This window comes from Microtus ochrogaster, unplaced genomic scaffold (assembly GCF_000317375.1).
Source record: "Microtus ochrogaster isolate Prairie Vole_2 unplaced genomic scaffold, MicOch1.0 UNK42, whole genome shotgun sequence".
NCBI classification, from domain to species: Eukaryota; Metazoa; Chordata; class Mammalia; order Rodentia; family Cricetidae; genus Microtus; species Microtus ochrogaster.
In genome coordinates, this window is record NW_004949140.1 from 497,796 (window position 1) to 523,085 (window position 25,290).

Genomic DNA, 25,290 nt, shown 5'->3' on the forward strand with positions numbered 1-25,290 from the left:
TAGTGCTTTTAACCATTGAGCCAAATCTCCATCCCCTCCCTCTCCCTCTCTTTTTGTTTTTCGAGACAGGGTTCCTCTGTGTAGCTTTGGAGCCTGTCCTGGAACTAGCTCTTGTAGACCAGGCTGGCCTCGAACTCACAGAGACCCTCCAGCCTCTATCTCCTGAGTGTGGGGGTGGGGGTGGGGTGTGTGTGTGTGTGTTTAAAGGTGCGTACCACCACTGCCTGGTGCAGTCCTGGCTGTCCTGGAACTGCCCTGAAGACCAGGCTGGCCTTGAACTCAGAGATTTGCTTGCCTCGGCCTCTGGAGTGCTGGATTAAAGGTGTCTGCCACCAGAACCAGGCCATCTCTGTTTTACATGCCCTTTGTTTGTTGACAACAAGCAAGTTTCTGTCTTTCACCATCCTTCTTCTCTGAACTTTTGATCTGTCCCTTTTATCTTAAAACAAATATCATTAGAGTTCTGTTAGTTTCCTGTTGCTGTTGTAATGACTTGCCACAGGCACAGTGGGCTAAACAATGCAGACTTTCTATGCTACAGTTCTGGAAGTCACTACTCCGATGTACATCTCCAGGGGAAAACCCATTTTGTAGCTCATTAAAGTTACTGACAAATTTTAGCCCTTTTTGCTTCTAGTACTGAGGTTCTTGTTTCTCTACTGGCTGTCAGCTGAGGGTCATTCTTTTTTTTTTTTAAAGATTTATTTATTTATTATGTACACACTGTTCTGCCTGCATTCCAGAAGAGGGCCCTGGATCTCATTACAGATGGTTGTGAGCCACCATGTGGTTGCTGGGAATCGAACTCAGGACCTCCGGAAGAGCAGTCAGTGCTCTTAACCTCTGAGCCATCTCTCCAGCCCCTGAGGGTCATTCTTAACTTCTTGAAGCCATCCGTTCTTTGGCTCCTGGGCACCTTTGTGTTCAGAGTTAGTCCTTGTCATGTCTCCCTTGTTCTTGCATTTCTAGCTTCCTCCCCACACTCTGAGTCCATCTCCTCAGTATTTGAGGACTCTGAAGAGACTGGGAACACCCAGACAAGCCAGAACTATCTGTCTCACTGTGGTCACTTGTTCAAGATCTTTTTGTCTCAGGGAATGATGTCTGTAATCACACTACTTGAGAAGCTGAGGCAGGAGGGTTGGTATGGCCTATAATAGGAAGGCCCTGCCTCAAAAAACAAAATAAGCCCAACCCCCAAGTTTATTTTGTTGTGTAGGGGGATACATTAAAAGGTTCTGGGAATTAGTGTATGGGTACTTTGGGGTTATTATTCCCTCTACTACAAATTGGGCAATTATAGGGACAATTTAGGCTCTAGTCAACTATCTGTTTCTTCACTTGGATTTATTTTGGGAAGTTTGAATTTAACATATTAGCAATGAAACTTTTAATTTCTTCTCTGGCAAAACTCCTACCCTCCTCCATTGTTCCTATGTCGACAAATGACAACATCATCTGGTTTGTTAAATTAAAAGCTAAAACCTTAGGTCCCAGCCTCAATGTCCCCATTCTACTTCTTGCATTCAGTTGTTCAGCAAGTCTTTTTAAGTTCAATTGCAAAATATGTCTTAACATTTTTCTTTTTACAAGTATTATTTTTTATGTCTGCACACCACGTGCACGCTGTGCTCAAGGAGGCCAGAAGAGGGCATCAGATTTCCCTGGGGACAGCATTCCAAATGATTTTGAACCACCCTATGGGTGCTGGGAATGGAACCTGGGCCCATGCTCTTAACCACTGAGCAATCTCCCCATCACCTATTTTTGTTATTTTCAACTTGTTTGTGTGTGTGGCCTGTGGGTGTGTGCATGTGAGTGCAGATTCTCTCAGAAGCTAGAAGTGCCAGTTCCCTCTGGAGCTGGAGTTACAGGCAGTTGTGAGCCGTCCAGAGTGGGTGCTAGGGATTATACTCCAACCATTTAGCAGGGCAGCATGTGTGTTAACCATTGAGCCATCTCTCCAGTCCTTGAACCCAGTTTTGTTTCTGCCACCAGTCTAGGCCAAGCTGGCATTTTTTTTTATTATGTATGTCTGCAGGCCAGAAGAGGGCACCAGACCTCATTACAGATGGTTGTGAGCCATCATGTGGTTGCTGGGAATTGAACTCAGAACCTTTGGAAGAGCAGGCAATGCTCTTAACCACTGAGCCATTTCTCCAGCCCCGAAGCTGGCATTTCTTGCTCATAACTCTGGAGTCAACTCTTTCTTGGTCTTCTCCTTTCTAACTATGCCTCCTTGTACTCTGTCCTCCCCATAACAACTAGCATTGTATGTTAAATTGAAAACCAGATTGTGTTTCTTTTTAAAAATCTTCAGTACTTCTCGTAATACATGGCTTATGTGACCATATGAGATTGGGCTTTTAGAGCGGAGGATGTAGCTCAGTGGCAGAGGGCCTGCCTGACATGTGCAAGGCACTGGATTCTGTCTCCAGAGTTGCAATCAAACAGATGCAGATGATGTGCCCCTCTAGTCAAGCTCATCTCATCCCACTCCTTCACCCAGGGACCACACTCTGGCTGCATCCCCTTCCTCTCTGTTCACTAAGTTGTTTTTGGACAACTGGACATTTGCACTTGCTCTTTCCATTTGTTGGAAATGTTCTTCCTGCTTCTCTCTGTGGTTGGCTCATTCTCTTCTTTTAGGTCATATCTCCAATGTCACCTCTCAGAATGGCCTTCCCTGGACCCCTGATTGAAAGATTTTACCTTTCCCCCACAGAATTCTTTAATTAAAGCACCCTGTTATTCCTCTTCCAACATTACTACCTAGCTTTCTGATTCGTTGGCTTGTCTATTGATCTCTCTGCTCACTAGAATGTGATGTCCAGGGTCACATTTGCCTTTCGTATCACTGCATCCACAGTGCCTAATAGTTGTTGAACAAATGGACAAATGCCAGTCTTCTCTCTCTGCCTCCAGCCCTCTTCGCTTGCCTTCATCCCTGTGATCCCGCCTATGTCCTTGTATGAGTTACTGTTTTGTCGCTGTGATAGACACCATAACCAGAAGCAGCTTATAGAAGAATCTGTTTTGCCTTATAGTTCCAGACAGAGGGTCCACGAAGGCAGAGACAGCATGGCAGCAGGTGGGAGGTAGCCAGATCAAGAAGCTGAGACATGGTCTCTTCAACCACGTGCAGAAATCCGAGTGCAAGCGGGACAAAACTACACTTTCCACTCTGCCCCCAGGGAGGTGCACCCTCCAGCAAGGTTGCTCCTCCTAACGGTTCCGTAACATCCTGACCAGCACCATCAGTGTGTAGTGATATGTCATTCATATATTAATAAATAAAACCCTGTCTCAGAAAAAAAAACATACTCACACTTTTTTGGGGGGGTTCAACCTGAAGATCAGAAAAGCAAAGCACCGGGGCTGGAGAGATGGCTCAGTGGTTAAGAGCACTGGCTGCTCTTCCAGAGGTCCTGAGTTCAATTCCCAGCAACCACATGGTGGCTCACAGCCATCTGTAATGAGATCTGGTGCCCTCCTCTGGCGTGCGGGCATACATGGAGGCAGAATGTTGCACATATAATAAATAAATAAAAGAAAAGAAAAGCACTTGCTCTTACCTCCACCTCAGACCAAAATGGTGAAGCTGTCTCCACAAATTCTCAGAATGAGACTGAGCTGAGACCTGTCTCCTCCCATTTTATATTCCTCTCTAGGGCTGGGATTAAAGGCGTGCACCACTACTACCTGTGTCTATGGCAACTAGTGTGGCTACTGTGATTAAAGGTGTGTGCCACCACTGCCTGGTCTGTGTGGCTGACCAGTGTGGGTGTACTCGCTGATCTTCAGGCAAACTTCATTTATTAAAATACAAATGAAATATCACTAAAATCAGTGGCAACCGAGTATCCAAGTATATGCACCTAATAGGGGAACATATCCATTCAAATTACTATAGTCCTTTCTTCAAAACGGAATTCAGAGCCAGGCATGTAAGGTGAAACCTGTAATTTTGTCTATTACAGGCACCTAAGTAAGGTAGATTATGAGTTCAAAGCCAGCCTGGGCTACACAGTGAGATACTTTAAAGTATCAAAACCTAGCAGGCTATGTGGCCCCATACCTTTAATTCCAGCAGTCACCAGGCTATGGCAAGAGGATTGTCATGAGTTTGAGGCCACCCTGGAATACACAGTTTCATCCCTGCCCAAATGGACTGCAGAGTGAAATCCTGTCTCAAAACAACTCCTGTGAAAAAGAAAATAAAACAGCAATATAATGAAAGTTTACAAAAAATAAATCTGTTCAAAACTAGGCACAGTATAAAACAAGTGGAATTCTAGCACTTGGCAAACAGAGGTAGGAGAATTGTGAGTTCTAGGCCAGTCTGGGTTACATACTGAATGGCATTCTAGGAAACCCTGTTAACAAAACCCAAACAACCTAAGCCTAATTCAAGACTCATTACCTCAGAGCCCCTACTCATTACTAGCCCCATGGCCGCCCTGTTGGTAGGAGATGCCACTGTGTCATGCTGTGCTTGGCTTTGCTCTGTAGCCCTAGACATTCATGGGTGCAGGTATGTTTTCTTCTTAAGTTCCTCCTGGGTGACTAGCACACCGCACTTCTTTATGATTCTTCTGAGGTTCTTAGTGCTGGGAGGTGCACAGTGGCAACCAGAAGTTAGGAAGGCAGAACATCTTGTTTCACCTCTAAGGAAATAAAAATAGCTCTAAGTTCATTTTAGAAACAGAACTAGAATTTTAAGGAGTTGTTCTGAAACTACAGGAAAATGAGACATATTCTTGATTTTATTAAAAAAAAATCACGAGCCGGGCGGTGGTGGCACGTGCCTTTAATCCCAATACTCCGGAGGCAGAGGCAGGCGATCTCTGTGAGTTCAAGGCCAGCCTGGTCTACAAAGGGAGTTCCAGGACAGGCTCCAAAGTTACAGAGAAACCCTGTCTCGAAAAACAAAACAAAAACAAACAAAAAAAAATTCACAATTCAGTGAGGCTGGAGAGATGGCTCAACTAGTAAGAGCACATACTGATCTAGAAGAGGACCTGAATCTGGTTCCCAGCAACCATGGCCAGCAGCATACAACCACCTGGAAGTCCAGACCCGAGGGATCTGGGCCTCTACAGCACCCGTGCTCACACACACACACCCTCACTCCATCACACAAATACCTAAGAGTAACTCTTAAAAAACAAGCCAAATCAAAACAACAATGTCCCCCTCAGCTCAAAGAATATCTCTGTGCCAAGCAGCATTTATGTGACATTTGCGAAAGACTGCACGGAAGAAACACTGGGATGAGAACAATCTGAGGCTAGATGGTAACTCTTGTCAAAAACACACTTATAGAATTCAACATTTTCTGATGAAAGTTTGTTTTGTTGCTTTAAAGAAAATAACAATAAACAAACATGGATTATTGACTGAATGCAGTATTTGCCTCCCCGCAAATACTAACAGATCAGGCTACACATATCAGCTTCATTCTCAGTAAATTCTCAGACTGCTAAAGAGGTGGGAAAAATGAGTTATTTTGTATATTTAAATACGACAAAGGTCTGAGAACTAAAACATAGTTTTATAACTTTGATTAGAAATAAATGACTGATTTTTTTCCCCTTTAAAAAATTAAAGAAAAAATTTCAGAGTTATTTCTGTATATGGGTGTTTTTCTGCATGTATGAATGTGCACCATGTGCGTGTCTGGTGCTTGTGGAGTTCAGAAGAGGGTGTTAGATCCCCTGGGGCTGGAGTTACAGATGGTTGTGAACCATCGTGCAGGTAGGTGCAGGGAATTGAACTTGGGTCCTCTGCGAAGCAAAAGTGCTCTTAACTGCTGAGCCAACTCTCCAGTCACATTTTTTTTCCTTTAGAAAATAAGTTTAAGCCGGGCGATGGTGGCGCACGCCTTTAATCCCAGCACTCGGGAGGCAGAGGCAGGCGGATCTCTGTGAGTTCGAAAAAAAGAAAATAAGTTTAATATGGAAAAATACTTTCAAAATTCTGAAAACCTTCATGTATATGGCAGGGAAGGAACAGAAAACATACGTGAATTCATGTCAGAAATACATTTATTTATTTACTTATTGTTTCCTAAGATAAGATTTTACTACGCACAAGAAGAACTTGAACTTACCTACTTAGCTAAGGCTGATCTTGAACTCATGATCTTCCTGCCTTAGCCTCCCAAGGGCTATGGCTGCAGTGGGCACCAGCACATCGTGTTAACATATTAATGTGTTTAAAATACATGATTGGTACTATTTGGAAAGTATAGCTATATGAATTTTACATGGAATCCTCATTTGATTACATTAAAACAAACAAAAAACAAACAAGCAAAAGTTTCTTCAATGGGTGATTAGCCTAAAAGATTTTTATTTTATGCCATTTTGGGGGAGTATGTGTGTCATATGTTCTATCTGTCCTTTCTAGCCAATTAGGACATCTTGTGAGAATAACAGAAAATGATTGAATAATTTATTTTCAGGGTCAGCTTATAAAAGAAGTTAAAAAAGGCAGATAATTAAGGCTGCTGGAACTGTGCATGACGTCAGTCAGGAATGTCAGTGCATCCTTAAGAAGTCACGGGGAAAACTGCCTTCTTGAAATAGAAGCTTCTAGGCTTGGGGTGCTTGAGTTTTCAATAAAGAATAAGGGTTCTGGGGCTGGAGAGATGGCTCAGAGGGTAAGAGCACTGGCTGCTCTTCCAGAGGTCTTGAGTTCAATTCCCAGCAACAATATGGTGGCTCACAACCATCTGTAATGAGACCTGGTGCCCTCTTCTGGCCTGCAGTACATTGTATGCTTAATAAATAAATCTTTAAAAAAAAGAATTAGGGTTCCAAGGATGAGCATTGCAGTGTACACCTGAAATCTCAGGTGTCTGGGAGTCTAGGCAGGAAGATCATGAATGAGGGCAGCCTGCACTTCATAGCAAGATCATTTGAAAAAAAAAACTTTTCATTTAGGATTTTTGCTAAGGCCTAATCTACATGGTGGTTTGTGCTCTCAGAAGCCCACAAAGGTCTAAGTTTAAGGAGATCAATATGGGGAAGCCACAGGTCACAGAGAAACTTGGATTACTTCACCTGGACTCTGGGGACTGGGCTTGTGACATGGTCTCTGCTCTGCTACTTCAGCTGCAAGATGCCATATCCTGCGCATCTGATTGCCACTAGGCTTCCGTACAGTCTGGTGGAGCCCCATGTGACGGAGCAGTGTCACAAAAGCTTCTCAAGGCACAGGTATTCACAGGGAAAATTTGGGGTTCTGATGTGATGTATGGCCTCGTGGTCACATCTCCAAGAGCAGCAGGCAGAAGGACTCTCTCATTCCTCCCGATGTGCACAGCTAGGAGGGCATAGTCACTTGCGACTGCTGCACGCTGTCCATTCAGCTCTACAGAGTTGGTTTCTTAGATTCCAGTTTTCTGGGCTTGAAGAACTTCTTTAGTTCCCGTAACTCCTGGGGCTGCAAACTTTGGTCCACCCCTGGGGTCAGTTTGTAGGTCAGTGGGGACAGGATGTAACCATTTTGATAAAGAAAAATTCTTTTACAGAACTCAAACATGCTAAACATAACTCCAAAATATGGAACGACCTGTTAAACAGAAAATGAAAATTGTGTTAAATTCTTTTTTCAAAAAGACTTACTTTTATTCACCTATCTGTGTGTGTGTGGCTCGGCACCCATGGGGGCCAGAAAAGGGTACTGGGTCACTAGGACATGGAGTTATGTGTGGTGTGAGCATCTCAACATGGGTGTGGGCAACTGAGCTCAGGTTCTCTGGAAGAGCAGCAAACACTCTTCCTCACTGAGCTATCCCTCCAGCCTACATGTTAAACAACTTTTTGAAATTACAAAATGAATTTTAATTAAATTTATTGTTTGGTTTTTGGACACAGGGTTTCCCTGTGTAGCCCTGGCTGTCGTGGAGTCCTGGAACTTGCTCCGTAGACCAGACTGGCCTTGAACTCACAGAGATCCACCTGTCTCTGCCTCTGAGTGCTGGGATCAAAGGCGTGCGCCACCACTGCCTGGCTAATTTTTTTTTTTTTATTGGTGTGCACTAGGAAGTATGGGGAGTAAGAAATGACTCTATTCAGTCCCTTTAGGCAATTTCAGTGTCTCAAGGTTTAATTAACAGAACAGGGAAGCTGTCCTGAGCTGAACCCAACCCTTTGGAGCCATGAAGTAAGTTATTAAGAAAAGGTGTTTCTGCGGTGGAGCTGCACCAGGGTCAGCTAAGATAATAGCTGTGGACAGCACTACGTGGTGATTCTTTTTGGAATCAAAGAACGTAGAAAGAGGAAATCTGGTACAGTGCGGGAGGGGAAGAAAGATGGCAGAGCCCCGTAAGGGCATGCCCTGGGCCAGCACTGGGTCTACATGAATATGCATGTCGTTGATTAGCACTGCTCACCACTATATGCTGGGCTTGACTGCATAGTTACATGTGAGCTAGCTAGTCCAGAGTTCTTGTTCTTAATTCTGGTGATGGAAGTCTATGGAAATATAATTCATTCGTGGATTGTATTTGTATTTCTGCAAACAATTTTAGATGGGGACTGTATTCTCCTTAGGGGTCCATGTGTCCGACTGTTGGAAAATTCTAGATCAGACTAAATGCTCAGCTCTTCTAGGATTGGGTGTTAGATTCTCCCCCATTGTATCCATCAGGGTCGATGGGCTCTGTCCATTAGTGGTAGATGGGGTGTTTTCATGTGAATCATACTAGCATGATAAGGAAGGGAAAGAAGCGGAAGAAGCAGAGAAGCAGGAGACAGGCCACCCTCCTCACCTTCAGTAAGTTAGCTGTCAGTCCGCTCCAGAGGCCCAGGACCCCTTGGGTCTTCACTATCTGCCGGAAGCAGTCCACTGCTCCTGAGAAATGGACATCTACTCCTCCATGATGGGGAAGATAAGGACTCTGAGCCTGGCAGGAAAAGAAAGGTATTAGGGAGTGGTTGAAGTACTCGAAATTTAATATCTGACACAAAATGAGCAGGGTCTTGGGTATGGATCTGTGTCTAGATGGTGGCAAAAAATAGTAACTTCAGAGTTCATCTTCTTCCATGGTCTTAGAATGATGTTGGTGGGTCTTCCGTCAATGTGTTATTTTATTGGTTAATAAAGAAACTGCCTTGGCCTTTGATAGGACAGAAAATTAGATAGGCAGAGTAGACAGAACAGAATGCTGGGAAGAAGGGAAGTGAGATACAGACGATATAGCTCTCCTCTCTAAGATGGACACAGGTTAAGATTCTTCCTGGTAAGACATCACCTCATGGTGCTACACCTACACAGATTATTAGAAATGGGTGAATCAAGATGTGAGAATTAGCCAGTAAGAGGCTAGAGCTAATGGGTCAAGCAGTGTTTAAAAGAATACAGTTTCCGGGCTGGAGAGATGGCTCAGAGGTTAAGAGCATTGCCTGCTCTTCCAAAGGTCCTGAGTTCAATTCCCAGCAACCACATGGTGGCTGACAACCATCTGTAATGGGGTCTGGTGCCCCCTTCTGGCCAGCAGGCATACACACAGACAGAATATTGTATACATAATAAATAAATAAATATTAAAAAAAAAGAATACAGTTTCCATGTAATTATTTTGGGTAAGCTAGCTGGGAGCCAGGCGGCGGGAAGCGGCCCGCCGCTCCTATTTCTACATTAGAAGGAAAAAAAACCCATTTTTTTTGAGATAAGGTTCTCTGTGTAGCCCTGGCTGTCTGCTGTCCTGGAACTTGTTCTGTAAACCAAGTTGGTCTCGAACTCACAGAGATCTGCCTGCCTCTGCCTCCCAAGTGCTGGGGTTAAAGCCACCACCACCCTGCTAGAATAAAAGTTTTTTGAAACAAAGCCTTTCTTATGTAACCCAGTTTGGCTGGGAGTCACCACACTTTTGTTTCAGCCTCTTAAATGCTGAGATCACAGGTATGAGCCACCATGCCTAATTTAGAAAAAATAATTGATTTGCTATAGGACCATGATGCCTTGCTCACATATTTGTGGTGTATTTTGCTTAAAAGAAAGCAGGTATTTTGGATAGACTCAATTTTATACCTGCATTCCATCCCAGCCTATGTCCAATGGACCTGTTACATACTCCTATGCCTCTAACCTTTTTGAGATTTATTTATATTTATTTTACCTATATGGGAGATTTGCCTGCATGTATGTCTGTGTACCATGTACATGTGAGGGCATCAAACCCTCTTAGAACTGGAGTTATAGATGGTTGCTAGCTGCAAAGTGAGTACTAGGAATTGAACCTGGGTCCCCGGGAAGAGCAGTCAGTGCTCTTAACCACTGAGCCATCTCCCCAGCCCCAGACTGTAACCTTCTTTTGGTGTTGTCTTGACTCCTTATCTAAACTGATTCCTCTTCTGGGAAGCCACCAAGTAGGGGCTTTTTTCCCACAGCACAAATGTCACAGGGTTGAGAACAGGGGAACTGTGGCATTCTTCCGGTTGTCTATTGCTGTCCGCTTCACTCTCATGACAAAAGTGCCCATCTGGGGCCCAGGCTACTCTACATCCTTTTCCTGCTGTCATCTCTGGACCTCCTGGCCATCCTTCTGCTTTTACTAGAGAACTGGCACCTGGTGGTCAGGTTTAGCCCAGCCTCACCATCATCTTAGGTAACTTTAAAAAGAAAAGGGAAAAAGGAAGATGTTGAGTGGGGAAGGGGAGAGATGCTGTGGGGATGGTCCAGGGAGAGTTGGAAGGAGGGAGGGAGAGGTGGATGTGACCATGATACTTGTATATGTGTATAAACGTTTCAAAGAATAAGAGAATGCTAAAAGGACAGTCTATGCCAATTTCAGTCTGGCCCTCATTCTCAGTTTGGTCATCTTTTCTTCAGGCACTCCATGGATTGCATACCCCCCGCCCCGAACTACTGATAAAATCTGTCCTCATCAAAATGCTCAATTCCTGAAAGGAATGCTCTTGTCTCTTTAATCATGGTACTTGTGAGGCTGAGGCAAGCTTCCCCCACAGGTGGATATACCCAGCCCCATGTACATAATTTAAATGAAAACAAATCCATAGAAAAAAATAAAGAACAGGCTGGAGGCTGGAGAGATAGCTCAGTGGTTGAGAGCACTTGCTGCTCTTGCAGAGGGCTAAGTTCAATTCCCAGAACCTTACATCGGGTAGCTCAGAACTGCCTGTTACTCCAGCTCCAGGGTAATCTAATATCCTCTTCTGATCTCCGTAGGCATCCACAGTCATGGGTACATAGCCACACGCAGACATACACACACACATAGAATTAAATAGAAATCCTAAAGCTATCACTGAATACAACAGCATGTATAACTCCAGAGGCACGACACGGAGTGCACTATTTTCAGAAGATAACACCACAGGGATAGAGAATGTTGAAGGACCTGTGGGCTATGTTCCTGCCATCCAGCTCCTGGCTGCCTGGCTAGCTTATGCCCCAAAATAACAACACACAAACTGTATTCATTTAAACACTGCCTGGCCCATTAGCTCTAGCTTCTTTTTTTTTTTTTTGGTTTTCGAGACAGGGTTTCTCCGTGGTTTTGGAGCCTGTCCTGGAACTAGCTCTGTAGACCAAGCTGGTCTCGAACTCACAGAGATCCGCCTGCCTCTGCCTCCCGAGTGCTGGGATTAAAGGCGTGCGCCACCACCGCCCGGCCTAGCTCTAGCTTCTTACTGGCTAATTCTTACATCTTGATTACCCATTTCTATTAATGTGTGTAGCTCCCAAGGTGCGCTTACCGGGAAGATTCTAGCCTACATCCATCCTGGGTCGGAGCTTTATCACGTCTGCCCAGAGAGGAGAGCTCACGTCTGAGCTCACTTCCTCTTCCTCCCAGGATTCTGTTCTGTTTACTCCACCCATCTAAGGGCTGGCCTATCAAATGGGCCAAGGCAGTTTCTTTATTAGCCAATGACCTTCCTCCATCAGGAGAACACACAGAATCTTACCATCTTAGGGGTGCTCCTGGAGGCCTTGACTGTAAAGGGAGTGCACGAGCATTTGGGGATTGACTGAACAGTTCTATGTCTTCATTGTGGTGGCAGTCACACAAATCTTTACATCCATCCAAAACTTCGAGAACGCCACACCAAAACAAGCTAATTTGACTGTTTGGGAATAAGGGAGGGGGCAACGCTCTGAAAGGTCAAGTTAGGATTGGAGGAAGAAATTGTGTTTCCCGTGGATGGGACTTGAATGTATTCATCTGTTAAGGAGGAAAGATGCCCAAGAGGAACATGAGGTGTGACGCCCAGGGCACCACCAGGAAGGAGGGAATAGCATGTAAAGAAGCAAAAGGTTGAGTTTCTTTATCACTCCACTTTCCCCATGAAAGAGCAAACCAGGTTAACCGCCTAGGGAGAAGGTGGTGGGTGCGCAGGGAGGAGGGCAGTGCCAGGTTATCCGCCTAGGGAGAAGGTGGTAGGTGCGCAGGGAGGAGTCTGGTAAGATTTGGAAAAGCTGTTATGAAGATGTGCCAAGGACACTTGAAGACTAGCGGTGCAGATTTGAGGCCATGAACTTTCTGTGCGCCCCCAGCTGCTCTCCCAGGCATCCATCTTGAGCAATGTGAATCAGAGGGAGTTTGTGGGGTTGAGGATAAGCTCAGGGGACAAGTGGCATGGATTTCAGAATGGGAGTCAGAAAGCCACAAGAATGAAAACCAAAGGGCCTGGAGTTGTGGCTTAGTTAGTAGAGTCCTTGCTTGGCACTCTAACAATGCTGTGGGCTCCATCTCCGGCACCACATGAACTGGGCATGGGGATACACATCCATAATTCCAGCACTGGGGAGCTGAAGGTAGCAATGTCAAAACTTTAAGGTCATTCCCAGCTAATATCAAGTTCAAAGACCCTGTCGAAGAAAAGAATGATAAGGGGATAGAGATAAGTACAGTCAGTAAGATGCCTGTTGTACAAAGTCTGGTTTCAGTTCCCAGCACCCATGGAAAACGATGGGTGTGGTGACGCATGTTCTTCTAGCACAGCCCACTTGCCTAGTGCAAGGTCCCAGAGAGACTCTCACAGAAAACAAGGTGGATGGCTTCAGAGGAGCAACACCCAACATTGACCTCTGGCCTCCACACACATGGGCCAACATGTGACATGTACCAGCACAGACAAACTCACAGAGTGGGGGAAGAGGGAGGGAGGAAGGGACACAGAGAACATGGGAACAAGGAACCTGAAGCCAACAGGATGCTGGTGGCCTGGACATAAAGGAGCAGGCAAGCGAGCAGAGGCATTAACGGTCCGAGGGACTGTGATGAACAGGACCATAAGGCATCTTGGTCCTTGATGTGGTCTTATGTTGATTCTTTGGTACCTTTTTTTCCTGTAGTGCTGGGGATTGATTTCAGGACCTTGTATACATTAAGCAAGTCCTCTTCTGGGTTCCTTCAGTCCTCTGTTGTGTTTCCGGTAAATAGCCCCTTCCTTGATTTCATTCAGCTTTCCTGTCCCATCCATCTCCTCATCTACATCCTGACTGTGCCTCCTGACAGGGCTTGCTACCTTCATGTCACACACGAGGCACTGGAGCTAGACAGCTTGCAACAGCTCACTAGCCTATGACCTCCAGCCAATGCCTTGATCTGTCTGAGTCCCCCTTTTTCCCCTGTAAAATGGAGTAATAATAACATGTACCTTATAGGATTGTTATTCATATCAAATAATTTAGCACATGCAAAGTGCTTAGAACTGGATTGATATAGAGCAGGCACTAAATAAGTAACCACCATCATTAAGGTCATTATTACCATTTCTAAACTTGGAGAAGAGACAAGTATGCTGAAGACCAAACCAACCTGCTAGACTGGAATGCTAGATTGCCTTGTTCTTAAATTATATCCTACTAGCAAAGAGAACAGAACGTAGTAGATGGCTAATCACAAGGGCCTGAACTTAAGGTTTCTTCTACACAGACCCAGGCAACTCTCTAGGCTAAGTAAGATGTAGCCACCGGCTTCAGGTCCCCAGCCCTCAGGGGGAGCACGCTGGATCCTGCACTATAACATCACCTAAAGAGATCAGGAGAACTAGGCCCTGCTGGCCACTAGTGGTATAACCTTGATAAGTCAGTGACGTCTTTGGACCTTAGTTTCCTCCCATGGCTTCTAAGGAGACTGAAATGAAATGACCCTGAAGACCCTTTCCAGTTTATGTAATCCTTGCAGCAGGCCCAACTCCTCGTGCCTTCCTGCCATTTTTCTCTGTCTCGTCAAGTTTGTCATAGGGATCAGAAGAACTAGCATTTTCTCAGGGAAATCTCAGATACCTAGACTGAGCTTATCAAACGCTTTTTGGTCACCATGTTCTTCAAGGCACTTGGTAAGGATTTGTAATAATCTGTTGTGTATAATTATTTATTGTGTTCTCTTGGTAGCTCCCTATCCTGCTGGGACTGCAAATACCGCATGGCCAGTGACCACATCTTTCTTGACATGGGTCTTTCCCAAAGTCTACCAACATTTCTTTCACACTGTAGGTGCTTACTATATATTGGGGAAAAAAGGGAAAAAAAAAACAAACACTTCAAAGCTAAGCATTTGAAAGTTTCTAAACTTTCCAGACCTTTCAGAAGAGGTAGCACTGGCTAAATATTCTTTCCATGAATACTGAAATGGTTAAGCAATACTTACAAAGATACTGCCTTAGTTAGGGTTCTATTGCTGTGAAGAGACACCATGACCCTGGCAACTCTTATGAAGGAAAACAATTAGTTGGGGCTGGCTTACAGTTACAGAGGTTTAGTCCTTTATCATCAAGGTAGGAAGCATGGTGGCATGCGGGCAGACATGGTGCTGGAGAAGGAGCCGAGTTCTACATTTGAATCCACAGGCAGCAGAAAGTGATAATGAGCCACACTAGGCCTAGTTTGAGCTTCTGAGACCTCAAAGCCAACTCCCTAGTGACACTCTTCCTCCAACAAAGCCACACCTACTCCAACAAGGCCACACCTACTCCAACAAGGCCACACCTGCTAATAGTGCCACTCTCTAAAGCCCAAGCGTTCACACACACGAGCCTATGGGGGCCATTTTCTTTCAAACCACCACGTATACTTGCATGATTTTTGATGACAGGGACTCATGTAACCCAAGCTGGTCTTGAACTCACTACATAGTTGAGGATGACCTTGAACTTCTGATTCTCCTGTCTCTATTTCGCGAGTGCTGGGATGGAACCTAGGGCTTTGTGCATGTCAAAGACTCTACAAAATGACTATATATACCCAGCCCACTATGAACCCTTTTGGCCAAAATACTACTACCTTAAGGAATATATCTGCATATATATGGAACAATGTATGTTACAAGGATATTTGCTACTGCAGTGTTAGTAAGTGCAAAAGACTAGAGAGGCAGGCGGATCTCTGTGAATTTGAGACCAGCCTGGTCTACAAGAGCTAGTTCCAGGACAGGCTCCAAAGCCACAGAGAAACCCTGTCTCGAAAAACCAAAAAAAAAAAAATGAGTAGAGATAAGTCTGGATGCTCCCCAGTAGGAAATAAGACATCATGCTATAGAATACTATGCCATAATTAAGAATATGTGGCTGCTCCATCTGGATGGAGAGGCTGTCACTCTTAAGACATATTTTTTAGTGAAAAAGAAAGGGTGTAGACCAGTGGTTCTCAACCTCCCTAATGCTGCAACTCTTTCATCCAGTTCCTCATGTTTGTGCTGACCCCCAACCATAAAATCATCATCATTACTGCTTCATAAGTGTAATTCTGCTGCTCTTATGAATTGTAATGTAAGTATCTAACATGCAGGATATCTGCTATGCAATCCGTGTAAAGGTTATTTGGTGGAGAAGACTACGCACAGTATACTGCTGATTCCCTACAACCAAAAAGACCACAAATCTTCACATTAATGTGACTTTTTTTTTGGTTTTTCGAGACAGGGTTTCTCTGTGGTTCCAGGTCTCTGTCCTGGAACTAGCTCTGTAGACCAGGCTGGTCTCGAACTCACAGAGATCCGCCTGCCTCTGCCTCCCGAGTGCTGGGATTAAAGGCTTGCTCCACCATCACCCGGCTAATGCGACTTTTGCATAAATTATCTTTGGAAAGATACAGGTAAGGACACGGGAACTGTGGTGCTGTGTCTGGGAGGGAACGAGATGGGGAGGGCACAGGGTGAGGATACTTGGTTTCCATTGTGTGTTTATGCTTCCGTTGGATTTTGTGTGCATGCATTTACCTACTGAAAAGAGAACGTTTCGTGGACTGGAGAGATGGCTCAGAGGTTAAGAGCACTAACTGCTCTTACAGAGGTCCTGAGTTCAATTCCCAGCAACCACATGGTGGCTCACAGCCATCTATAATGAGATCTGGTGCCCTCTTCTGGCATGCAAGCATACAGGGAAGGAATGTTGTATACATAATAAATAAATAAATCTTTAAAAAAAGAGAGAGAAAGTTTGGTTGTAGGAGTTTTAAGATAGCAAGACCAAGATATAGTCCCAGCTACTTGCGGGAATGTGGGCAGGAGGATCACTTGAAGCTAGGAGTTCAAGATCAGTGGGTCAGGGAAGAGAAGGGGAAAATAAGTAGGAAAAAGACGGTTTGTCAGTGTAGCAAACAGGAGCTCAGAACTTAAAAACTTGTCACTTGGAAATGCCCTTTGTTTTCTGGAGATGTGTAGGTTCAGCTTGAATGCAAAGCTGTGCAGTTGCATGTGGAAGGCAGTTAATGGTAAAGAGGCCTGAGTCCTTTGGTGAGCAGCACTGTACTGCTTGGTTTTCACTGGCATTTTGGTAGAAACGAGAATCACCTGGGAAGAGAGTCTTACTGAAGCCTTATCTGGGTTACACTGGCCTGTGGGCATCTCTGCAGGGGACTGTCCTGATTGTTGACTGATGTCAGAAGAACCACCCCACTGTGGGCAGCACTATTCCCTAGGCCTGGCCCTGAAGTGCACAGAGGTAAAGAAAGCTATCTGACCTCAAATGAAAGGAAGGGAGGGAGGACTGATGGGTTTATTCTCTATGCTCTTGACTGTAGATATGATGCTTAAAGTTCCTGCCTTAGTGTCCTCACAATAACAGACTGGAACTTGGAATTGTAAGCTGAATAATATTCCTGTTCTTCTGAGTTACTTTTTGTCTGAATATTTTATTATCATTACAAAAATGAAACGAGAATCAATAATTAATCAACAGCAGCAATAGCAAGGCAACCATACTGCAGCAAACGGATCTTTCTGCCTTGTGACCCGCATGACTCATATCCCTGTTGGTGTAGCCAGGCTCCATATAGCTGGGAAGCCCTTGCTCTGCAGTAGAGGGAGTCACACAGTGGGCATGGGCAGCTGCCCTGCAGTGTTGTGTCTATGAGCTCATCTCGATTCTGCCAGTGTACTTGCCTTGCATTTCAGCATCAGGCCTGAGGGACGATGAGCTGCCCAGAAAGCCTGCCATCATTTTAGGAAAGGCGAGCAAACACAGCGGATTAGTTTTGTGCTTGGGAAGAGAGGAGAGAAACAGTCAGTGCCCGTGTGGCTACTGAGGGCTTGGGGTGGGGAAGCCCAGAGCACCGCTGAGCCTCCAAGAGAAAGCATTTGAGATGCGGGCGAGCAGCTTGTGAGAAAGCATGGGTAGACTGTGCAGAGGCCCAGGGGCTTGGGCCAGAGAGGCCCCCCCACCCCAACCAGTAGCTATGGCTTAATTTTCTAAGAGCAAACTTTGACAGTGACATCCTGCCTGGGAGGGAGAATGTAAATGAAGAAGCCAAATTTGGGAGATGGCAATTTCTAGGAGGCTGAGGGGATACAGTTACGTGCAGGACTGGTGCTTGGTGGCCTCTCACTCAATATCTACTTTTCTGGGGATGGAAATCGGGGCCTTGTGCATGTCAGGCAAGCACTTTTCAACCGAGCTGTATCCCTGGCCCCTTTTATTTTGCTTTAAAACCTGATGAGATGGCCCAGCCAGTTAGGGCACAGGACGCCCAGCCTAATGGCCTGGAGCCTACATGGTGGAAGGAGAGAACTGAATCCCGTGGGTTGTCCTCTGAGTACCACATGAATGACGTGGTACACACACACACACACACACAGAATAAAAAAATGTTTTAAAATTTGAGACTGTTTCTCACTAAATTACCTAGGCTGGCTCTGAACTTACTCGTCACGATCTGCCTGCCTCCTGCCTCAGTCCCTGCAGCATTGCACCACTGGGCCCGACTAATAAATGCGCATTAAACAAACTCAACACAATCATAATGAACTCTTCTGCCATCACCACTCAGCATTGGCTATCAAGTGGAGGGGTTACTAAGGTTCTATATGTATTGTCATTTGTAGGTGTTTCATGTATGCATTGACAGTAAGTTCAGAAAACAGAAACACACCCGGGCTGGCTTTGTAGCGTTCTTATCAGGCCCCCCTGGCTGTCTATGCATAGACTGGGATGAGGCGCTGCAGGCACAATGAGAACAGTATTTGCAATGTGCCTGCTAACATTCAGTAATGTCATTTAGTCTGTCACCCAGGCACATGAAGAAGGCACAGCTCTCTGCCTCATGCTGGATAGAGGTCCTGTGACATATTCCTGTCCACACACAGGATTAGGGGCCATGCTGGGTCTCAATGCCCATGTCATCAACCCCGTGAGCTTATCTGTTAATTGAAGACTCCAGGGGGGGACACAGCCATGCAGATAGGTAACTGACAGCTATATTGGCAGGAAAGTTGGTGAAAATAGGTGCCTCATCTCCAAATCTGCCGCAAGCGAGCAGTGGGGTCAGTCAACTCCATTTTCCATACCCTTGGGATAGCAGAGGCTTCCCAGGTGACCGTTCTTGTTTGACGGCAGGTGTGTCCTGGCGCCTGTATTCCCTTTGCTCTTTTGGGGGCTGGAGGTGGGAGAGCATCTTTATCTTAGCTGCTGTTACAGTTTAGACAGGGCTTAGCACAGATTGGCTGTTTTGACTCACAGATTTTTTTTTTATGGAATCAAAGGAACAAGCCAGCTCAGGTCAGGAGAAAAGGGCAAAGTTCAGTTCAGTGGAACTGGGGAGGCCCTCCCTAGTCCCTTTTTGCCTGCTCTCTAGAACAGCCTTGTTTCCCCTGATCAACAACCGCTATCCCCAAAGTATTTAGGGCGCTGTCTACTTTTCGAGCGGCAGTTTTTCTTTCCCTTCACTTTAATAACAACGCTCCCAAAAGCCCATCTCGCCCTCATAGATGCTCAGACATCCATCCACCTGGCTTCACAGCGCATCCGTTGCTTCGAACTGCTAAGGCAGTAACACCTGGGACACTCCAGAGAGCCAGGCATCAGTGAGACTGCAACAAAGGTAAGGGTCACAGTCTCTCTCAGCACCCCGAGAGCTTGGCACTCAGCACTGCACTGTAGGACCGGTCAGTGGGCTGCTAGGAAAGCCTCCTTCTTACTAAGAATAGATACTGTGCCACCCAGGAGACACTCCAGGAGGCAGAACCATAGCCTCCACTAGCACCCTCTACTCGTGGCCGGGACAGCAGTTCCCTTACCTTTCCGGCTCCCTCTAGGACTCCAAGTTCTTCCCTTCTGCCCAGTCCTCTGACCAGCCATAGCAGTCTGTCTGACTAAAGGATCCGTGCCTCCGCTCTGTTCCTTCTCATGCTTGGTAACACTGCCAATGGGGCTTCCAGGGCCAGAATAGTACACTTTTCATAAGAATATTTTTTCCCGCCGGGCGGTGGTGGCGCACACCTTTAATCCCAGCACTCGGGAGGCAGAGGCAGGTGGATCTCTGTGAGTTCGAGACCAGCCTGGTATACAAGAGCTAGTTCCAGGACAGGCTCCAAAGCCACAGAGAAACCCTGTCTCGAAAAACCAAAAAAAAAAAAATATTTTTTCCCATTTTAATTTGAGGTAACCAGCTTCTGGCCAAACCCAGGCTTTTTACAGGCCAAACATTTGTGTTTCCTTCCAATTTCTGTGTTGAAATCCTGACCCCCCCCATGTAATGCTTCAGGAGTTGAAGCCTTTGGGAGGTAATAAGATCATGGAGCCAGAGCCCTCAGGAATGAGATTTGTGGTCAGAAAGCCATGCCAAGAGTTCTCGTGCTTCTTCCACCAGGAAGGACACGGGGCGAAGGTGCCATCTAATAATGAGAAGCAGGCACTCACTGGATGTCAAATTTGCCTTGACTTTGAACTTCCCAGCCTGCAGAACTATGAGGAATCCATTTCTATCCTTCAGAGGCCACTTACTGTTGTAGAGCGGCTCTAATGGATTCAGGCTTCCGCCTGTCAGTTTCTGGGTTTTTCACAGTTATTTTTCTCAACTGTTCGTGCGCTGAAATTTCGAGCTGCCAGTTCTCAAGGTCCAGTTTCCTCCTTCTCAGTAGGTAAGGGAACTAACATCTAAATTAGCTAATTGTTTAGCATTTAGGAAAGAGCTCTGTACTTCTGGTGGACAAAGGAAAGCACCGAGGAAGGAGAGAGAGGCAACTTTAACATATACTAGCTGTGTGACTCCTGGGCAGGCAGCCGCCATTTTCTGGGCCTCATTTCCCCACCCCTGAAATAAGAGTCCTGATGGTATTTGTTCTGAAGGTCGATAAAGAGGACTAAAGAATTTGCCTGGTAGAGATTAGCTGACCAGCAAATGGTAGGTCGTTACAATTCCTTAATTCAGGGCGGGCTTTTTTTTTTTACTGTCATTATCTCTGATAAGTCCTCACGTGTCTAGCCCTGACAAAAGCTTCAGCAAAGACACAGATTCAGTTACAGCCCTGCATTTCCCGAAAGCCATCAGCCAAGGACTATCAATTGGATCATGCGGTGATAACTCAAGTGCCTCGAGGCCCATGCAAAGTGATGGGAGGCCAGAATGTCGAGAGAGCATCTTTTCTTGTTTGACTGAAAGGGCCTCACTAAATTGCCCAGGCTAGCTTTGAACTTGCTTTGTAGCCTGCGTCTGAGAAGCTTGATCTAAAAAGTTTGATCCTCCTGCCTCAGCTTCCCAGATGTTGGGATTACAAACCTTTGACACTGCCTGGCTCCTCCTTTTAGCACATTTGCCAATCGTGACCAGTTCACAGCTTTTGGCCCTGGGTTGCCCCAAGTAGGGGACTGCATTCTCAGAACGACACATGAAGGTAGTATTAGAGCTAAGAAGGTTTCTTTAGGGAAGCAGGCTGGGGAGAGGGTAGGCTTGGGCGTTCTTGCCTTCAGCTTGTGTAGGGACTAGCACACAGACTTGAGAGTCACTCAGTGGCATAAAGGTTCAACTCTGTACTCACAGGGAGCTCTCCTAAGCCTGCCTTGAGCAGCATTCATTTTTAAACGAGTATCAAGTGCCAGTTACGTGAGGCTACACGCTACAGGGACACACAAAAGTGTAACATCGACTCCCACAGGCAAAGAGCTTGCCATTTAGAGAAAGGAAACAGACATTTATAGTATACGGGTTCTTGTGACATGGTCCCTAAGAGCCCTACATACGTTGAGTATCCTTTGTCTAAAAATGATTGGGATAAAAAGGGCCTCAAATTTTGAACATTTCTTAACTTTAGAATAGTTGTTCATAATGAGAGATCTTTGAATGGGAGCAAAGTTTAAGTATGAAATTGACTGTGCTTCATATATACCTTATTAGCATCGAGTTAATGTTATGCAGTCCTATAATTTTTTCTTTTATGCATTAAATTTTAATTTTTATCTATTTTTTTATTTTTTATTTTTATTTTTTTTTTGGTTTTTCGAGACAGGGTTTCTCTGGTGGCTCTGGAGCCTGTCCTGGAACTAGCTCTGTAGACCAGGCTGGTCTCGAACTCACAGAGATCCGCCTGCCTCTGCCTCCCGAGTGCTGGGATTAAAGGCGTGCGCCACCATCGGTGTATGTATGTGTGCTAGTACGTGTGTGCCATGGCTTATATGTGGAGGTCATAGGACAATCTCAGATGTGGTCCTTGCTTCCGTTATATTTGAGACAGTGTCCCTGGTTACTGTGGTGTGTGCCAGGCTATCTAGGCCATGACTTTCTGGGGATTCTTTTAATTCTGTCTCCCATGTCAAATAGGAGTGCTAGAATTATGTAGAGGTACACTACCATGCCTAGCTTTATATGGGCTTGGAGACTGCAAACCAAGGCCCTTGTGCGTATGTAGTAACCATCTCCCCAGTCCCATATACAATCTTTTTAGTGTACCTGTATTTTGTTTGCAGTCTTTTATATGCGGTCATTTGTGGAATTTTCCATCATATGGCTTCTCAAAGCTCCTGATTTTAGAGCATTTTTGGATTTTAGAGTTTCAGAGCTCAGCGCTAAGTGAGCTAAAAACACTGGGATGGAGGAGATTACTCCTGCTTGGGAAAATAAGAAGTGATATCAGGAGGTAGCTTTGACAGGGAAGGGACAGCAGAACAGTGATGTTGAGACAGGAGAAAATGCTATGATTTTGGAAATTGTCAGAATCAGGGGACTCATGGATAGGCTAAGAGCATCCTTTAAAAGCAGTTAGACACCCACAAACTTCTTGGAATACAGCTGCTATGCCCTTGGACATGGGGGCAGAAGTGTGAGTCTGTGAAAAACAGCATCTACCTTTTCAGAGAAGGTACCCTACAGTTAATTCAGTTTCTTCTTCCCCAGAACTCCCTCCCAGTGGTCTGAAGTACCTGCACTGTGGTTCTCAAAGGGTCAAATAACTGTCATTCCCCTTTATCTGAAAGAAAGTGCCTTAGGGATGGGAAAAGCCAGCAAACAAAAGCAACAGATACTACTCCCAAGGCAAGCTCAGTTGAACCTTTAGAGAGGCAGAGGTAGCTGTGGGAACAAAGGCCTGTTGACCGGAATATAAAATACATTTGGTCTTCAGAGCTTGGGGGAGGGGAACTTCTTCACTATTGCAATTGGGTGCTTGAATTGCGCAGAGGCCAAAAGAAGGCATGTTTTGCTTTGCCTTGTCAGTATTTTTTTTATTTGCAACCTTGCAAGATATAAAGATTTTTACATCCAAATCTGGATTTAGGGGCTCCCTGGAAAACTGGGATCGCATTTCTAAGAGGCAACCATCCTTTGCAGAAGAGAAGCTTGCAGTTCAGCTGCAGCTCGCGCTGGCTCATTTCACTCTTTTCTGGTATGCATATTTAAATGCTAATCACATTCTGCGAGCACAGAGTTTAGCTCTCCAGAATGCTTTTAAAAGGCAAGGCTGAGAATGCATTTGAAGGCTTATTGTTTGGGGGCTGAGTGCCTGTTATCTGGGTTTCCCTAGCTCTCCTGTCTGTGCTGCTTCTGAATTCCTACAGACATTTAATTTTGCAACTCCCTACACAAAGGGCCTCTATACAAAAGCACAGTGAAGTTGGTGAGGGAAACATGCCAGACTAATGGGCCGTCCTTTATTCTCTAAAGGTGATAGAGAAGGAGCCACACAGACAGGGCTGAAGAACATTTGTTCTGAAAGAAGCCCACGGGCTAGGCTGCTGGGTCCTGGAGGCAAACTGCCTGGCCTTTATCCCAGCACAGCTGCTTAAAGAAGGGTTTGTAAGCTACAAAACCTTTGAGTGCCTCAGTTTCCCCATCTCCATCAGCAAGATGGCTCAGCAGGTGAAGGTGCTTGCTGCCAGTTTAAGCCCCAGAACTTTCATGGTGGACAGGGAGCTCCGACTTCCTCAAGTTCTCCGAGTGCACCGTGGCCCATAATAAAACAGGTTTAGTAAGAAGAGCTTTCGCTTGGCACTTTGGGAACTCTTAAGGACTGGGTGACATAATGAGCATATACGGCTGGCCCAGTGCCTACTGTATCTTCCTGCTCAGTGCTAATGATCACTGTCTGAATCAATCCTAGAGAACAGTGTGTGCTATACTATGAGCTGATAAGGGCCTCAATTGGAGTCAGAGCAGGAAGAGAAAGGGCCCTTGTGGGAGAGTCAGGAGCGCAAATGAAACTAGGCTTTGGCTTGATTGGATGAGGGGACCCACAGAACCAAACCTAACTTCTGGAAGCTTAGCTTGGCTGTCTGGGACAATGATGGCTCAGAAAGGGAAAACTCTAAGCAGACAGTTTTAGGGGAAGAATAGTAACTTGGTATTCAGTGGGTTGGAAGTGACCACGAAGATGTGATAGCCAGTGGTACTGATCAGCAGGCTGGGAGAAACATGGGCTTAGGACTGAGGGGGAAGGCTGGGACTGAAGACATAGCATGGACCACGAGAGGCTCTGAGTGGATGAAAGAAGTGACCGTGTCCTACTCAGCAAAGCTTGCTCGAGGTGGCGACCATCACCATCAGATTGGAGTCTGTTTGAGCAGGCTGGGGCCTCTGTTTATTCACGGGCCATGTGTGCTCTGCTCACTCAGCTGTGCCACTTGGGTCCCACCTTTGTCCTTCATTTTCTTGCACTTTCAGTTCAAATGCTGACCTGGCCCAATCCTGCTTACCTTGTGAGCTGGGGTGGGGACAAAGTCCACCGGGGTACAAACCAGCAGGCTGACACATGGCTTTGTGTTTGATGAAATGGAGATAACCCAGCATGAGGAACAGAGTGGGCTCTGAGCAGAGTAGAGCCGGGGCAGGTGCACATGGCCCTCCCTCCTGACTCTGGACTGCTGGTCCGATGTCGGCAGCTGCTCCCCAGACTCCCAGGACAGTGTTCTCCAGCCTGTCTTACCCTCTCACATACCCTGCCTGTGGAACCATTATGTATTTTCAGAATTCTTTGGTCCTTCGTCTTTTGTTTTGTTTTGTTTTTGAGCTGGCCATCACGTTTATTAGATAAAGATTATCATTTGGATATTTCTTCCTTTGAACTCAAGGCTCAGTGTTTGCTCCAGGGCACCTTTCCTTCTGTTTCAAGCTACCCTTCCCTTGGCTGAATCTCGGTCCTGGATGCTCAGAGGCAGGGCAGCCATGTTGCACGGCAAGCCCACACAGCACAAAGTCTCAGGCAGTCTAGAGAAGCTGGGAGAACTGCTTCCATGTAGCTGGCTTGCAGGGCAGACACTGGGAATGCTACTCTAGGCCTCCTCAGCAACCAGCTAGATCCTTTAGGCCTTAAATACGTAAGCACATAAATTAATTTTTGTTAACATTTCTCTTTTCTTAAATCCTTCCCCTTTCTTTCTTCCTTTTTCTTTGAGAGAGAGAGGAGGAGGAAGAAGAAGAAGAAGAAGAGAGAGAGAGAGAGAGAGAGAGAGAGAGAGAGAGAGGAGAGAGAGAGAGAGAGGAGAGAGAGGAGAAACAGAGGAGAGAGAGAGGAAAAAGAGAGAGGAGAGGAGAGAAGAGGAGAGACAGAGAGACAGAGAGAGAGAAAGACAGACAGAGAGAGAGAGAGAGAGAGAGAGAGAGAGAGAGAGA

General features: G+C 45.7%; 1 protein-coding gene and 1 non-coding gene across 2 annotated transcripts in view; both read right to left on the reverse strand.

The window, feature by feature from the left end:
* Window positions 1-6,754: 6,754 nt before the first annotated feature.
* The window catches only part of Slc25a43 (solute carrier family 25 member 43), a 36,483-nt gene continuing 17,947 nt past the window's right edge, over window positions 6,755-25,290 (reverse strand). Inside the window, exons 4-5 of the mRNA XM_005368894.2 lie at window positions 8,780-8,914; window positions 6,755-7,578 (exon numbers count right to left, since the gene is read on the reverse strand). Coding sequence (XP_005368951.1) covers window positions 7,378-7,578; window positions 8,780-8,914 — 336 coding nt within the window. The 3' untranslated portion in view covers window positions 6,755-7,377. The remainder of the gene's footprint in view (window positions 7,579-8,779; window positions 8,915-25,290) is intronic.
* LOC113458527 lies at window positions 8,048-8,165 on the reverse strand. The gene has a single exon (XR_003378894.1). It is a non-coding gene; the product is annotated as a small nucleolar RNA SNORA36 family (small nucleolar RNA).